A 15,335-nucleotide genomic window follows, 5' to 3' on the forward strand; every position below is an offset into this window, starting at 1 on the left:
TCATTGTATTGCTTTATAATATTGGGTCAAATTTATTTTTTGGTGGGATTGTAAGATTTTGGATTGACTTCATACGGATTTATAGCTTACAATAGGTTTCCAATCAAGCACTTTGTTTAATTAATAAGTAATTTAAGTAGTTAATCTAAATTACCCTTAATCAATACTTTGTAAATATGGGATTATAGCACCTTTAGTGCCACAATATAATTTTATTTGGTCCTTTCTATAAAAAAAAAAATATAACCTTTATTGAATAATATCTTATTTATAAATTGGGTTAGTTTTGATGTGTAAAAAGCTTTAATGGAAAGTAAAAACAATGAATAAATAATTTTTTTTATTAAATATAAATATTTGCTATCATTATAATAAATTTTGTTATTAACGACAATTATTTGACAATAATTTAATTGTTGTTATTTAATTATATAATAAAAATATTAATAGCTAATATATAATAGTTACTAAAAATATATTTATATTACATTAAAGTTTACTATTAGCAACAATTATTTATTGAAAAAACTTAAGTCCCACATTGATTAGAGATAAGATAATTAAATAGTATATAAGTGAGTAATAACTATCACTTTACAAGTTGATTTTATAGGGTTAAGTTAGACTTCTAATTCACTATTCTAAATTAGTATCAAATCACACATTATTACCAAGAGACAAGACAATTAAAAAATATATAAATTAAATACAACCCTCATCTTACAAATCCCACATTGTTTTAAATAACTTTTAATAGTCTTTAAAATGATTACTAGAATTGCCACTAAAAGAAACTAAAAGAAAAATAAGTTTTCCTGACAATTTAGTAAATTTTTACCAGTATTAACGATCCTGGACACACCAGCCATTATTTAAATGCTGATAAAAAAAATAATGATCATTTATATGATCGTTAAAGAATAAATTAATTGTAAAAAAAAAAAAACTAATTTTGGTGTAGTGTATATTCTTCCATCATAATTTCTACATTTAGCCAAAATATACTGTGATGCTTGCCTTTTATGCAAATTTTGAGAGAATTCTAATGCAACAGATTCACGCTTCTTTATCATCCTCCACTAGGCACAATCAAGTAGCTTTAGTTGGAGGACTTTCTAAACGGATATAATCATACATAACTCCTTCGAAGAAACTTGTGGCTTTTGACCGTGTCAAATAAATGGTGTTGTTTCCTTTAACCAAATGATTGCTACCTACAACTATTGTATATAGCCTATACAATCCATGGATTCCGTGTCTTGCTATGGCATTGTCATCGCCAATAGGCCCTGTTGAGAAGTGAGGAAGCTTTACATTCGGGTCATTAAACCTAACCTGATCACCCATCTCAAAAAATATTAGTCACCATAGTCATAGATGGAAAAAAAAAAAAAAAAAAAAAAAAAAAGGATCAATTATATGGAAGAAATGAATTGGTGTATACCTCCACTCTAGAATAAGTGGCGGATGCTAGGGCTACTTGTAGTGTGTAGTTTCCTCCCATTATGATATTTTGAAGTGGGAATTTAATCTGCCATGTGGTTGGCACATATGTCTTATTTACATTCCTGCATACATTAGTGCAGTTTAGAGGAGAAAACTAACAATAGTTGACAATCATAAAACAATTACGTATTATCAAAACTTACCTGGTAACTTGAGCGTAAAACCAATCCTTGTGATAATTAGAAACACCAACCGTGTAAACGAGATCTTGTTTTGGATATAACTCAGTGTAACGCTCCCACAAGCCGTATTGCCTAAACCTGTCACATTAGAAATACTTTAGAGAATAATAGAAGTTAACATTAATTAAGTGTTAACAATAATGGGTTTTGAACTAACTTGTCTGTGCCATTGTTAGAATATAATCTGTTAATGAGCTCGGGATTAGGGTCTGGTATATAGAATTCTGCAGCTGAGCGATCTGGGATCCCAATTTCCCATAGAGTAGGACCATTTCTTGGTGGATTATATACAAGTGAGCCCAAGTTGATGTTGCCTCCTACAGTTACATTACATATATACAAGTCATTATCTAATGAAGCAAGTTAAATTATTAAGTGACAGCTCACAGTTATATACAAATAATTTAGGCTTGAAGGTTATTAATATATGCACGGTTTTATATTTAGTACTTTATACATACCGACATTTAACTTTTATTTGAATGAATGAGGACAAAGGAAATGGAACTATTGACTGCTTGGTCATAAAGTTCTAATACCATGTCATGAATCATGATTGCTCCAAAAACTTGAGTAATTGTTTAAAAGCACATTAATTATTTTGTAATTAACATATATGTGAGAGGAATATATTTTACCTGGCTTGATGGTAATTTTGGTTGTATACATGTAATCTCCAATAAAACCAGGAACCCATGCATACAAGTTGTAATCCCCAGGTACTATATTTTTAATTAAGAAGTTTCCGTTTTTGTCAGTTTGATTCCAGAATTGATAACCCTGTGAATGACATAAATCAAACCCTTTTTAGTCGAATGCATCACTAGCCTTCAAAGTTCAAGAAATACTATTAAAAAAATATTACATACAATTATATATAAAAAGTGATCTATTTAAATAAAATTATATATAATCATAATGTTAATTTTAAATAAAATACAATAACATAATATATATTTATTATTTAATAATATATCAATATATATTATATTTATAATATAGATAAAAATAATTTCTAGTTACAAATATTATGTTAGCATAGAGTATGTGATACTCTAATTTATTTTTTGTAGTGAATCTCAATGGCTTCAATTCCGACGTACCTTGCACTCTTTCTGCCATGATCCTGCTTTACCAGGCAAAGCTAGACCAACAGAAGCATTGCTAGCAGGTTGAGCTTTCCCTCCTCTGATGAACAAAGTAAAGTAAGGTTTAAGGAATTTAGCTTGCCTATGTAAGTTGATCCTATGAAATGGAAGAATAATAAAATGAAGGTAACTAAAGCATTAGCATATACCCGTCTTGAATTTGTAACAGTCCTGCCACTGTTCCCCGTTGATTGGGTGGAATGAAATCTTTTGATCCAACGAAATCGTAAGGCCATTTTTCGACTTCATTGGATGACTAATTGATAAAGAACAAAATAGTGTCATATCAATGATATCATAATCTCTTCCACCCAACTAATGTGTAATAAACGATCATATATATAGGTGGGTATGGTTAAGGGTAATAATAGGCACCTGTCTCACAGCATCTGGCCATAGAGTCCGAAACTGTTCTTTGAGTGAAGCAGAGTTAAGGTAAACAAAAATTGGGCCAAAAACCTTTTTATGAGTCTCCCCTTCTTTAAATGTCATGGTTACATCCTTGCCACCATAGTGAGTGCTCGTGTACATCTAAACAAGAAAATTATAATAATAATCCTAATTACAAAAGAGAATGAAAGTATTCAAATATGGATACATGTTTAACACGGTGTTATAATTTAACATGCATGAGTGCTATTATGATAAAACACGAGAGTAGTTAAAAATAAATTTAATTATCATTTTTAATATGTAATTTCATGAAATTTATCTTTTAGTTTTTATAATAAAAAAATGTTTTATTTTAATCTATGAGGATATAAATTTTGTATCTTTTTAATTTTATAGTTGTATAAACTTTATCTTTACTCTTTAACAATAAACGATAAAGATTAAAAGAGACAAAAAAGTTATATATATATATATATATATATATATATATATATATATATATATATATATATATATATGAAGGTTCAAACGATATTAATGTAATTTTTATTGATTATTACACTGTTTAGTGATTTTGTATTAAATGTGAATTTTTCAAAACTTATTATTAAATTAAAAATTTCTTACTTCAAGATATATATACAAAATTTTATATTAATCTAAGATGATTTGATACCTCATTTTTATAGATCAAAATGAAGGTAATATATTTATTTCAAAATATATAAAAATATGAATACTTTGATTGCTTTTAACTATTATTTAATTTTAACAAAAATTGACATAGACATACAATGTGATATAAAGTTATAATTCAGTGGAGATCAACAAAATTCACAATTAATATAAAGTTATTGAACAATATAATAGTTAATAAAAATTACATTAGTATTATTTGAATCTTTCTCACATATATATATATATATATATATATATATATATATGTGTGTGTGTGTGTGTGTATATATATATATATATATAGGGAGTATATCAAGTGAGAGGGAATTTATTATGGGAGATGAGAGAGTTAAAATATAACCCTTAGATTAATCAAATGAAAGGAAATTAATCTAAGAGTTATATTTTAACTCTCTTATCTCTCATAATAAATTTTCTCTCACTTGATATGAATTAATGAAATAGGTTACCAAATAATTTTTTGAAAAAATTATAAACTTGATTTATGCATTAAGAACTTTTAATTCAATATTTGGATTATTGAAATTTGATATAGAACATAAATTATTGAGTGAAGTAAATTTAAGTAGATTTACTCTTACAGTAAATAAATCCCTCCTCTACTTATATATAGAAAGACTAAGATGGAACACTTTAAACTTATTAAAAGATGAAACATATAAATTATTGGGGGAAAAAAAGGTAATTAAATCTTGAAAATAAGTTGGTCTTGTAATGGAAGGATTTGGATGAACTTACGGAAAGAACAGTTGGGCCAACATGACAGGTGAGGTCTTGTTTAACAGGCCCAGCACTGCGGAACTCGTTACTGGGCGTTATGATCCAGAAACCCTCAGGTGCAAAATGATCTTGGGTAATCCAGCCATGAACACGGTCATCTTTGATCTCACTAGAGTATTGGTATTTGTCATCCACCTAAGCCCAATAATATAACGGGTCCATCTCATAAACATCATAAACGAATAAATTGGTAAAAATCCATGACAATTGAAACAGCAGGCATAGGTTACCTCTCCCTTAAATTTTGAGTCGTTTGGATTGGTTAAGAGAACAGCTTCAGGGTACGCCAAGGTTCTACCCTGTTTTCTATCTGTAAGAGATGGCATGTTCCTTTGCCTAGTATCGGATATAGCCATATAGGAAAACCTGGATCATTGGTTGTTAATTTATTAATTAAGCATAGTTCTTTTTTTCTTCCACTTTCAAAATGACAACCTCAAAATAATTTTTCTTATCAGAATGCATCTACTCCAACCCGACATCTAATTTCCAAACTAAAAATGTGCTTTAATTTTATTTTTTTTTAATTTTATAATATAACAGCTTAAAAAGTTATATTTTAATGGTATGTTTATTCGTTGTTAATAATAATAATAATAATAATAATAAATATTACAATAATGACGAATTAAAATCAAACACGTATTTTAGGTAATCTAAACATATTTGATCTTAACTCATGATGTATAAAGTTGCATAAAAAAATGCACTGATTATATAATCAAATAAAAAATTCTTAAAACATTATATTACTCTTTTTATAAAAATAATAAAACAGGAAAATGAGAAAAACAGATAATACATTTATTAACAATATACATAATTTTACATTATTATCTTCTCTCTACCTATCCACTATTGTACCGTTAAACAAACACAAGCTAACCTTTTACACAATACTATTATTTTTTTGTCACTATAGGGGAATTATCAATATATTATTAAATTTTATTCAAAATTAATATTAAAATTATATGTAACTATATATCAAATAAATATATACTTATATATATTATATTTATAGTGACATTTTTTTTATGTTACATTTGTTGAAGTGGTGTCTCACAATTTTTTTTCACAAACTCACTATCATTTAATTTTTATTATCTCTTTTAGTTTATAAAAAAATAATTTTTTTTCCTGGTATATATAAAACTCTCATTGGAAGTGTTCCCTGTGTGCTAGATGTATTGTGTAAATTGCTAATATATTTTAAATAAAAAATAGTACAAATTTGCGTGTGAGATGTTTTTTTAAAAAAGCTTACATAAGCTTTTTAAATTACCACATGACATCAAATATTTATTATTCATGTATGATGCTTGTAACTTGCTAATATATTCAACTAAAAATAGAACAAATTAATGTGTGATTTTTTTAAAAGTCAAATAATTAAGTTTTTTTTTAAGTAATCACATAATATTAAATCTTTAATCTTTATCATTTATGTATAGTTTTATCATCCATATTTACTCATTTTACTTTCATAAAGTTGTCCATATGCCTCTCTTTCTATATATAATTTAGCAATGATATAAAGTAGCACATAACATATTAATTGTTAAAAAAAAAAAAAAAAAGAGTAAAGAAATAACTTTCCTTTCTTCTGATTGGAGATACTTACGCCATTTACATGAATGTAATATAATCTAAATTTCATTACTTATCGTATGCTATATACACTATATTAGGAAAGTATTTGTCAGGCCATTTCATTATTAATTCATTCAAATAATTGTTTCCTATTATTGCATAAGTACAAACATTTTTTTTTTTTCAAATTGAGACAAAGGAAAAATATTTCTTTTTCTCTTTATTTTTCTCAGAGTAACATTTTTCCAGTTACCTGTTAACCGCGAGTTTGTAAACATTTCTAATTTGATAAACCTCCACTGCAGGTAATCCTTGTGGTCTGTCAAATATTACATATGAATAAAACCCAGATTCACCTCTTCGCATTATATACCTGCGCCAAAATAAATAAATTTATGTCAAGCCATGTCAATGAGCTAATTTTGTATTTGTTTTAAACTGGACAAAATATTAAGGTTTGGAATCCACCTTTGGTCTATGTTTATGGGGACACATGAGCCTTTCATTGAAGTTTGCCATGTTCTTAAAAATGAAACCTCCACTATGCTCTCGTTTGCTACTATGACCGAGAAATTAGTCCCACTAATTCTGCAGTATGGTTTCAATCGTAAATTTGTCTCTTGAATATCCCTCAGTGTATAAAGCATGCAATGCTATATTATTTGGTGTTGTTATCTAACAAAGGAGAAGTGGGGTATCGACTAAGAACTGATGAAATGCACGTGAGATTATATATACAAGAATCTAAGCATGTTAGCAATACTCTGTCTTTCTAATCAGTCTCTCCTATTGATAAATTTTATTGAAAAAATTTGAGGGTGACACCAATATATAATTTTATGATTTTTAATAAGCTTTAACAAGTAACATAGTATATTAGTAACAGCTTGTTAGAAAGTGCAACATTTTTTTTTCTCTCTTATCTCTACTTCCGTTTCTTTCTCTTTAATAATTGTTTAAAGTTTTTTATACACACACACAAAAAAAATTCTCGTAAAATAATTTGAAAGTTTCTTATTACTTTCATTTTTATTTTTACTTCACAACAAATGCATATTAATGTTAAATGTGTAACTTAATTAAAATTAGTTAGATTATTGTCAAAGAAATTAAAATTTGCTAGATAGAAAGTAAAAATATAATTAATATAGTCTTGAACTATAAAAATGATAAATATATAAATAAAATAAAATAAAAATCTTCTAATAAAACCAAAAATAAAAAAGGAACGGGAATTGGGTAGTATTATTTTCATCGTTAAATAGATACTGGAGCATACAGTTAATTCCTTGAGAAGACACAAATTAGTATGTAGAGAAACGGAGATAGCTAGCTAGTATATGCAGTACACCTCATTTTGCAGTGAAAAGAAAAAAGGAGATCAGAAAAAGAAAAATAAATAAATAAAAGTAAAATTAACAAAGGATGAAATAATAATAATAAAAAGATAGAGATGTATAGGACGAAAAATTGAGTGTATATTAATAATAATTTACCTGTCGAACTTTCCAGATTTTCCTGGATCGTCCCAAACAACGTCAAAATACCTAAATATGAGGGCAAGATTTTGTTAATCAACGGGGACATAATTATGGGGATCCAATTTCATGTCATCAATACTGGATTATTTTGAAGAAAATCCTAACTTCAATGTAAAATTCATGTACAAGTAAAAATATTTAAATTCACTCAATATTTTAAAAAAAATTAGTTGAATTTATTAATTTTATATAAAAATTAAAATTTATTTTATATTGAAAATAATAATCACATTTAACTTAAAAAAATATTTTTAAAATGATAACATTAAATAAGATTAAATTAGGTAGAATTCATTTATATTTAAGTTGAAATAGTTTAGATATTTTTACTTATGAAATGTACGTAAGTGTACCCTCTATGGTCTGTATGAATTCCAGTGTCAAGTACATTGTTAATTCCAGTAAATATTCCAGTGATATAGCCCTCGGGCTTTGCCACATTGAGGGAAACATAGTCGTTAGTAATTACCACCTGAAAATCAAGACGAGATTTAAAAGTTAAAAGTAAAACTCAAGTATTTGCCAAGAAAACCAGGCCAATGAATGGTTATTGCATTTTATTTATATTCTTTGAACGCATTCTATCATATTCTAAAAATAAGTGGTATTACCTCGTGAGAATCTTGGGTATTCAGCTTCACTGGAGGAGGAAGAGGAGGCGTCGAAACTCTTCTGGAAGTGGAAGCATTGCAGGGAAATAAGAGGTTAAAAATAAAATAAGTTCAAGGTGTAACGTTGCCACTTCAATGGGACATTCAAAAAAAAAAAAGGATACTACAGCTTGAGATTGGATTAATGCATAGCTGAGCAATATTTCCGTACAAATTTTTGTTAGAAAGAAAAGATGTGATGTAATAAAGAAAAATAAATTTACAATTAAGTTGATATAAATGATAGTGCATATGGGACAATAAACAAAGATGTACATAACAATATAATTTGATGTAGTATTTAGTTTTAGCAAACCGTTCATTTTGTTCTTTTCCTAGTTATAGTGTAGTGCTTAATTCCTCTTTTGAAAAAAGCCTGTTTTTTTTTATAAAAAAAATCCGGGTTTAGTACGTTAATTATTTATTAGAATTGGAATCAATTACAATTGCCATCATCATTTGATTGAAAAAGAAAATGAATAGAGATACAGAAAAGATTTAGCTGATTGGTTGCAACTTCAAAAGGGGAAAGAAATGGGAAAGATGAAACTCACCTAAAAAAGTTTCCATCCCTTTCTTGTTTGGAAAATTCAAATGGAGATATGACTTTTTTTTTTGGTTAAAAACAATGTCCTTGAGTTATTTATCTTCATTTTAAAATAAGAAAAATAATAATCATGTTTATAATTTACTTTTGATTCAATTAAATAAATAGAGAGAATATTTTATTTAATCTTTTTGCTCTATTTTTAGTCAAACAAAAAAATGTATAAAATTAACTCTCTCTTTTCATTTTTAATATAATATTATATTATATATCACATCCTTCTACGCTTTTTAATATTATACTATATATCTTATTTTTCAGTATAAAAAGTAGAAGGAATAGATATTTAGAAAGAAATTTAAAAAGAGAGTGAAAGATGTGATGTATAATATAATGTTAAAAGACAGATAAAAAAAAATAAGGCAAAAGACAAGTAAAGATAAATATATTAATATAATGATGTTTAATTTTATATGCAGCTAGGAAATATATATAAATAGAAAACTTCAATTTTGGGTGCATGGAATTTAATTAAATTATTGTTGTGTTTTGAAAGGGAGATTTCAGATTGGGTTGATGTTTCTTTTTATTAGCAAATAGGTGTTCATAAAATTGAAAATGAAAGATGAGCCATAGCATAAGGAATGCCATAACACCTCACCAAAGATCTTTTACAGAACGTGCTCACTACCTAATGCCATAGCACAAGGGAGAATGGTTGTGACTGAAGTAGACCATCAGCCTATATTATTTGATGCGGAGTCTATTACATCATGTACAATAATGCAATTTTTGTATATATATATACAAAAATTTACCTAGATAGAATGTCTCTCTTTTGAATGCATTTTCTCATCTGTTGTTCTCGTTTTTGTTTACTCAAGAATCACGCAAAGATAATTATGCATAGAACAAAGGCAACATTGCTATGTAACTAACAAACAGAGAATCAAGAGAGTAGGGCGGGAGAACCTAAATGACCTCTCAGAACAGGCACTGAGTATGATTATGCTGAACTGCACAGCCATTCCAAACCATTTGAATGAAACTTGTTTCTGACTTGCCACCTTCATCTTTCACCAATATAAACCTGCAAATTATAACTTGAACTTCATTTCAGGTGACAAATTAAGGAGCAGAAGAATGTGGCAAAGAAGGCCAAAATGAACTTTGATAATGCTGTTAGTGGTAAAAACATAAGAGCACTGCACTGTCACGTATATACATACTACTACCGTGTGGCTAACAAACTAGACGAAATTAACAAAAGGATAAACCTAAGTCTTTCCGAAAAAACTTAACATACTACAAATTCTGAAAGACACGTACGTACAAAACCTTAACATTCACCGATGTCTTTCGGACAAATACCCTTAATAGTGTTTCAAAAAACCATATGTAGGAGATGAACACCTATTTTTTCTTTTGAATTGTGTCTCTCTCTATATATAAGATCTCTTTGAAACCTTATTAAGAACCTTAGAAAATGTGTTGCAAGTGAATGCATGTATATAGGCACTGCTAAATGAAAAGCTTTAGCTTCTCTTTGATGTTACCACTTTCTCCGACTGCTTTAATTTATACGTTTCTTATTCCGTTTTTCTGGCGCTGCCCCTCAATTTTCTTAATTTCACACGACAGCAGTGTTCCCTAACGTTGAACTGAGTTCTACCTGAAGGAAGGGTATAGTTGTCTTTAAAGAAAGAATTATGAGGATGAATTTGGCAAAGGTTTGTATCATATGATCGAATCAATTATGAAGGTAACGTTGAACCTAGCATTTTGAAAAATTAACAAGTATTATTAAAATATTTAAAATTATAAGAAAAAGGTGTGAAAAAACGCATATCATCATGAAAAAGGTATGATAAGATATGTCTTTATTAATGAGATACATTGTCAAATCATTCGAAATTTCAGTTGCATGTTTATATTATAAGGCAGAAACGGGATACCATTTTAAGGGAACGAATACCAAAAATTTCATTTTTTTTTTATTAAGGGAGGCCATAATTTTTTTTATATATAGAAATTTTTAAAGGAGCTCCAAGCTTTTGGAGGGACTGCAGCATCCCCGGTTTCCATAGTTCCGCCCCTGCTAATTATATTTAAGTTTTAGGATAACAATCTTTTAAAATATCCCAAAAAAATCTTTACAACATTTATAAATCGATTAAATTAAATATCTATATTTAAATTATATTATTTAATATTTTTTTAATGATGATATTCGTACAAAATATGCACTATTAAAAATAATGATTAATTTTTGTTATAAATTTTAAGAATATATATAATTTATCTCATACATAAGATCATGATTTAAATCATGAATAATTTGATTAAGAAATACGAGTTTTTGTTAATTGGATGTGTATTTTTTTTAAAAAATCATATATATATATATATATAACCAAAATATTTGAAGAAAAAATTAATTTATTACATTTTTTCATCCTACAAACGTTTAAAAATAGGGTAAAGCTTCTCGATCAGGTAAAAGAAAAAAAAGGTGAGAGAGGAAGGGAGAAACTAAGCAATCATTGATAACCACTTAGATAATGAAAATAGATCACTTACAAACGAACAAAGATCTGAAGAATGGTTACAAAACTGCTCAAGATGATCTATTATATTCTTATTACAGTGAGGGTTAATTTGAAGAGGACTAAACGATAAAATATGCTCCGAGGACTGCGCTACTGGAAAGTGCATATACAAAATGTATGATTAATTAAAAAATGGCCTTCTTTATTTTTATTTTGGTGCATTGTAAAGAATCATCTAAATAGCAGGAAGAAAAGAAAGAAACAGTGAGATAAAAAAATGCTTTACGTACCTCCTGTGCCTCTTAGGAGGATTTATTGAGCACGGTTTGGAATCTAGCGTGACAAGAAGAAGTTCATATATGTCTTTCGTAAAATTGAGACTCCTGTGTATATATAGGCATTATTCAACTAATTTTGTTTTTATTCAACTAATTAATGCAGAATATTAATTATGGTCAAATAATTTATTCAAATATTAACAAAATTTTAGTAAAATCATGATACTTTCTTCTGCAAATACAAATTATTAATTTTAAGATAGGAAACAAAAGAAGTTCGTTCTTGAAACAAAATTCAAATATTAACTGAATCTTAATGCATGAATATATATATATTAAAATTCCAAATGATCGAAAAAATTCGTGCAAGTTGAAACTAATGCTGAATATTAATTATAGTCAAATAATTTCATTCAAATATTAACTGATTTAGTAAAATTATGGTTTAGTTTCTTCTGTAAACACAAATTATTATTATTTTGTATTTATCAAAAAAAATTAAGATAGAAGACGAGAAGAAATTCGAGTGCTTTTCATAAAATTATATATATATATATATATATATATATAATTTTACAAAATGCATTATTCAACTAATTCTGAATATTAATTATGGTCAAATAATTAATTCCATTCAAATATTACTGATTTAGTAAAATTGTGATCTATTTTTCCTATAAACATAATATTTTTTTCTTAGAATGTAAGATATAGGTTGAAATTTTGTGCGTGGAAATTTTTTCATGGCAAGTTTATATTGATTTAGTTATGTTGGTGTTTTACTTTGTTATATGACTGAGAAGAATGTTTATCCGTCAATGCTTCTCCTCTCCCGCAAAATACGACTTTGCCTCCTCTCCACATCGCGCTGACACTTCTTCTTCACACCCTCATGCTTTTATGTCACTTACACAAACCAACACTACTATATTTTACTTTTTTTTAGCAATATATAGATTTATTAAGTTACACTTATTAAAATATTATGTAGATTAAATAAATAAGTTATTTTACAGTTTTTTTAAAATGTTATTATAGATAGAATAACATTTTTTAATATTATTTTTTCCTATTCTTTCTAAAATTAAAGTCTTACATCAAATAAAAAAATGTTTTATAATAACTTCTTCAATCTCTAATTATTTTTCAAAATTAAAATTTCACATCGAATAAATGAATGACTCATAAATAATATATATAATTATAAAATTATACTTAAGTTAAATAACTTTGATATTTTATATAAATTTAATACTAACTAACTAAGAATATCTTCAACCTTCAAAAACTTGTAGTAAATAGGAGATTAAGAGGCAAAATATAATTGATAATAATATCTATATTAAAATTAATTATTATTATATAATGTTAACTAAAAATTAGCAATATTATTAAAATATTATAAAAATATCACTTTGATATAAAAAAAATTATTTTCTAATTAATAAAAATATTATTAAAAAATTTTAACAATATAAATTATATACAATATTTAATAATATAACAGAAAAATAAATTAATAATATTTATATACAATTAAGTAACATTTTTTAAATATTATCAAAAATTCTTTTTGATTGCAACCCCATGTCTCTTCTTCCCATAGGTTTAAAAAAGAAAAAACAAAAACAATTAACAACACAAAGAAGTTTATAAATAAAACTTTAAAATAAAGAGCGGTGACGCTGTCAAGGTGAAAATGAGGAGGCACGACGGTGGAAATGATGCACACTGATGCTGGAAATTAAAGACACGAAGGAGACAGTAATTAAGAATTAAGATCCTAGAGGACGCACAGGTGAAGGAAGGATGTAAGTCGCTGGAGGAAAAAAGACAAAGGCATGCAAGAATAAGAACAATGAGTGAAAATAGTATCTCTCACTCATAAATCTTATTTCTACGTCGATTGTAGTTTTAACGCCATTTGTATGTCAGTCGTCGCGTGTGATTCTTAACATAGAAAACCTCATTAAAATTTTAAAAATATTATCGTAGTATAGTTTTCTAATTAGTTAGATACTTTTAAGAATTGAAGTAGAATTGCACTAGTGTGATGAAATGGATTATGTGGAGTCTCATCATGATATTGCGTACTACTTTGGCTGTTGCTGTTGTATGAGTAAAGCTAGTAGTATTCGTGCATATATAGAAAGATAAATAAAATCTATAACTCTTTATATTGATTGAACTTGCAGTTATAACATGCGTTTTAAATACCTACGTAAAATTATTTTGCTATATAATGCTATGAAGAATTCAACTCCACTATGACTTCAAGAATATATAATGCCAAATTGCCAACGGTTTAAATTTAATATAAATCAGAATCAAAAGGATATGTTATTAATAGAAGAAATCTTAAACCACACAAATTAACTTTTACCACAGCACCCTCAACGGGGAAACCTTTTATTTTTATTTAAAGCGAACACCTCCTTCAACTTTGGGAGCCTCGATCAGGATCTACAAGGTAGCTTCGAAAGACCAGCTCAGAATGTCATGCGTTTCAACCAACTCACCAGTGGAGGCGGAGAAACCAACTCTGATCCATTCCGGCAAAATGTTCCTCAAATCAACTAGGGCAGAGACAGTGGCATTCCTATTGTCAGGGTAACCCACAAACACACTCAATCTCTTGGACTCGGAGTTATAGTTCAGGCTCGCATGTGCTATAGCACTTGGCGATTCCAATTCACTTGGCCATGGCACAGCTGCCACTGATTTAACAGAGCCAACGTCAATTCCAATGTGAGGAACCTGGACTGGTGAACTGGGGTCCCACTCATTGGTGAAACTATCAAACTCAATAGCCACTACTTGGTTCCTGAAAGGGTCGAAAGCATTATCGGGATTGAAAAGACCAAGGTACCCACCACTTGAATTTTTGGGGAAGTGAAAATCTGCCGGTGCGAGAAAGAACGCAAAACCATCACCATGAAGTGTTGAACCTTTTGAGTTCACCACAAAGGAAAAGGCAGCACCGAAGTCTGCCAGGTCTCCATTGTGTCTGTTCCAGAGGTGAATAGGTGTCAAGTGCACTGCTCGGCCAACACTGTGTGTGACTGGTTGGCCGAATTGGTCGTTGTTGGTTAACCTTAGAACCCCACCAGATATTGAGGCATTTCCCAACAAGATTATGTTTGGATCTTCTTTGCTGAAAAGAGAGATGCCGAAGAAAATGCTTTCGTCATTTGCTAGGGCTGGTGAAAATTGTGACTTGACAATGTGATGTTGTAGCAAGAGGAAAGGGATGAGGAATTTGATAAGTAGAGTAGAAAGGGGACTTAGAGATTGGAGGAGGTTAGGTTTTGATGAGTTGAGGAAAGCCATTGTGTGGTAAGTAAGTAGAGTAGAAAGGGGACTTAGAAATTTGATGCTGGAAACAATGTGGAAAGTGCTGTTATATATAGGCCTTTTGGCCAGCTAAGAAGTTAAATTAGAATAAAATTGCCGAAATACGGTATGCAAC

General features: G+C 28.3%; 2 protein-coding genes across 7 annotated transcripts; both read right to left on the reverse strand.

Moving 5' to 3' along the window:
• Positions 1-549: 549 nt before the first annotated feature.
• Positions 550-10,512, reverse strand: LOC109800432 (uncharacterized). Of its 6 annotated transcripts, none has more exons than XM_083067005.1 (17): positions 10,378-10,512; positions 10,021-10,129; positions 8,454-8,514; positions 8,196-8,314; positions 7,798-7,848; positions 6,770-6,889; positions 6,555-6,674; positions 4,939-5,074; positions 4,667-4,843; positions 3,212-3,367; positions 2,986-3,092; positions 2,792-2,876; positions 2,327-2,468; positions 1,846-2,005; positions 1,650-1,766; positions 1,445-1,568; positions 550-1,335 (listed from the first exon to the last, which is right to left on the reverse strand). In XM_083067005.1, the coding sequence occupies exons 2-17, from the start codon at positions 10,110-10,112 to the stop codon at positions 1,090-1,092; spliced, it is 2,013 nt and encodes a 670-aa protein (XP_082923131.1). In that variant the 5' UTR covers positions 10,113-10,129; positions 10,378-10,512; the 3' UTR covers positions 550-1,089. The 6 variants fall into 6 exon arrangements, with proteins under 6 accessions (XP_082923131.1, XP_082923130.1, XP_082923128.1 ...); XM_083067004.1 differs by having other exon boundaries at positions 10,373-10,502; XM_083067002.1 differs by having other exon boundaries at positions 10,012-10,129; positions 10,373-10,502.
• Positions 10,513-14,176: 3,664 nt separating this feature from the next.
• On the reverse strand, positions 14,177-15,247 carry LOC109799841 (lectin 9). The gene has a single exon (XM_020360479.3). It carries the CDS (start codon positions 15,194-15,196, stop codon positions 14,330-14,332), a length of 867 nt encoding a protein of 288 aa, XP_020216068.1. The 5' UTR covers positions 15,197-15,247; the 3' UTR covers positions 14,177-14,329.
• Between the last annotated feature and the right edge of the window lie 88 nt (positions 15,248-15,335).

The sequence above is a fragment of the Cajanus cajan genome, chromosome 11 (genome assembly GCF_000230855.2).
Source record: "Cajanus cajan strain Asha chromosome 11, NIPB_CcT2T_4, whole genome shotgun sequence".
In the NCBI taxonomy this organism is placed as follows: domain Eukaryota; kingdom Viridiplantae; phylum Streptophyta; class Magnoliopsida; order Fabales; family Fabaceae; genus Cajanus; species Cajanus cajan.

Bases quoted from the DNA above. Each gene is read 5' to 3' on its own strand.
- LOC109800432 (XM_083067002.1), bottom strand. From the start codon at position 10,112: ATGAAGGTGGCAAGTCAGAAACAAGTTTCATTCAAATGGTTTGGAATG. The intron at 5,075-6,554 runs GTAACTGGAAAA...CCAATGATCCAG, and splicing joins TACAAACTCGCGGTTAACAG to GTTTTCCTATATGGCTATAT. The intron at 2,877-2,985 runs GTATATGCTAAT...TTTGTTCATCAG, and splicing joins CTGTTACAAATTCAAGACGG to AGGAGGGAAAGCTCAACCTG.
- LOC109799841 (XM_020360479.3), bottom strand. From the start codon at position 15,196: ATGGCTTTCCTCAACTCATCAAAACCTAACCTCCTCCAATCTCTAAGT.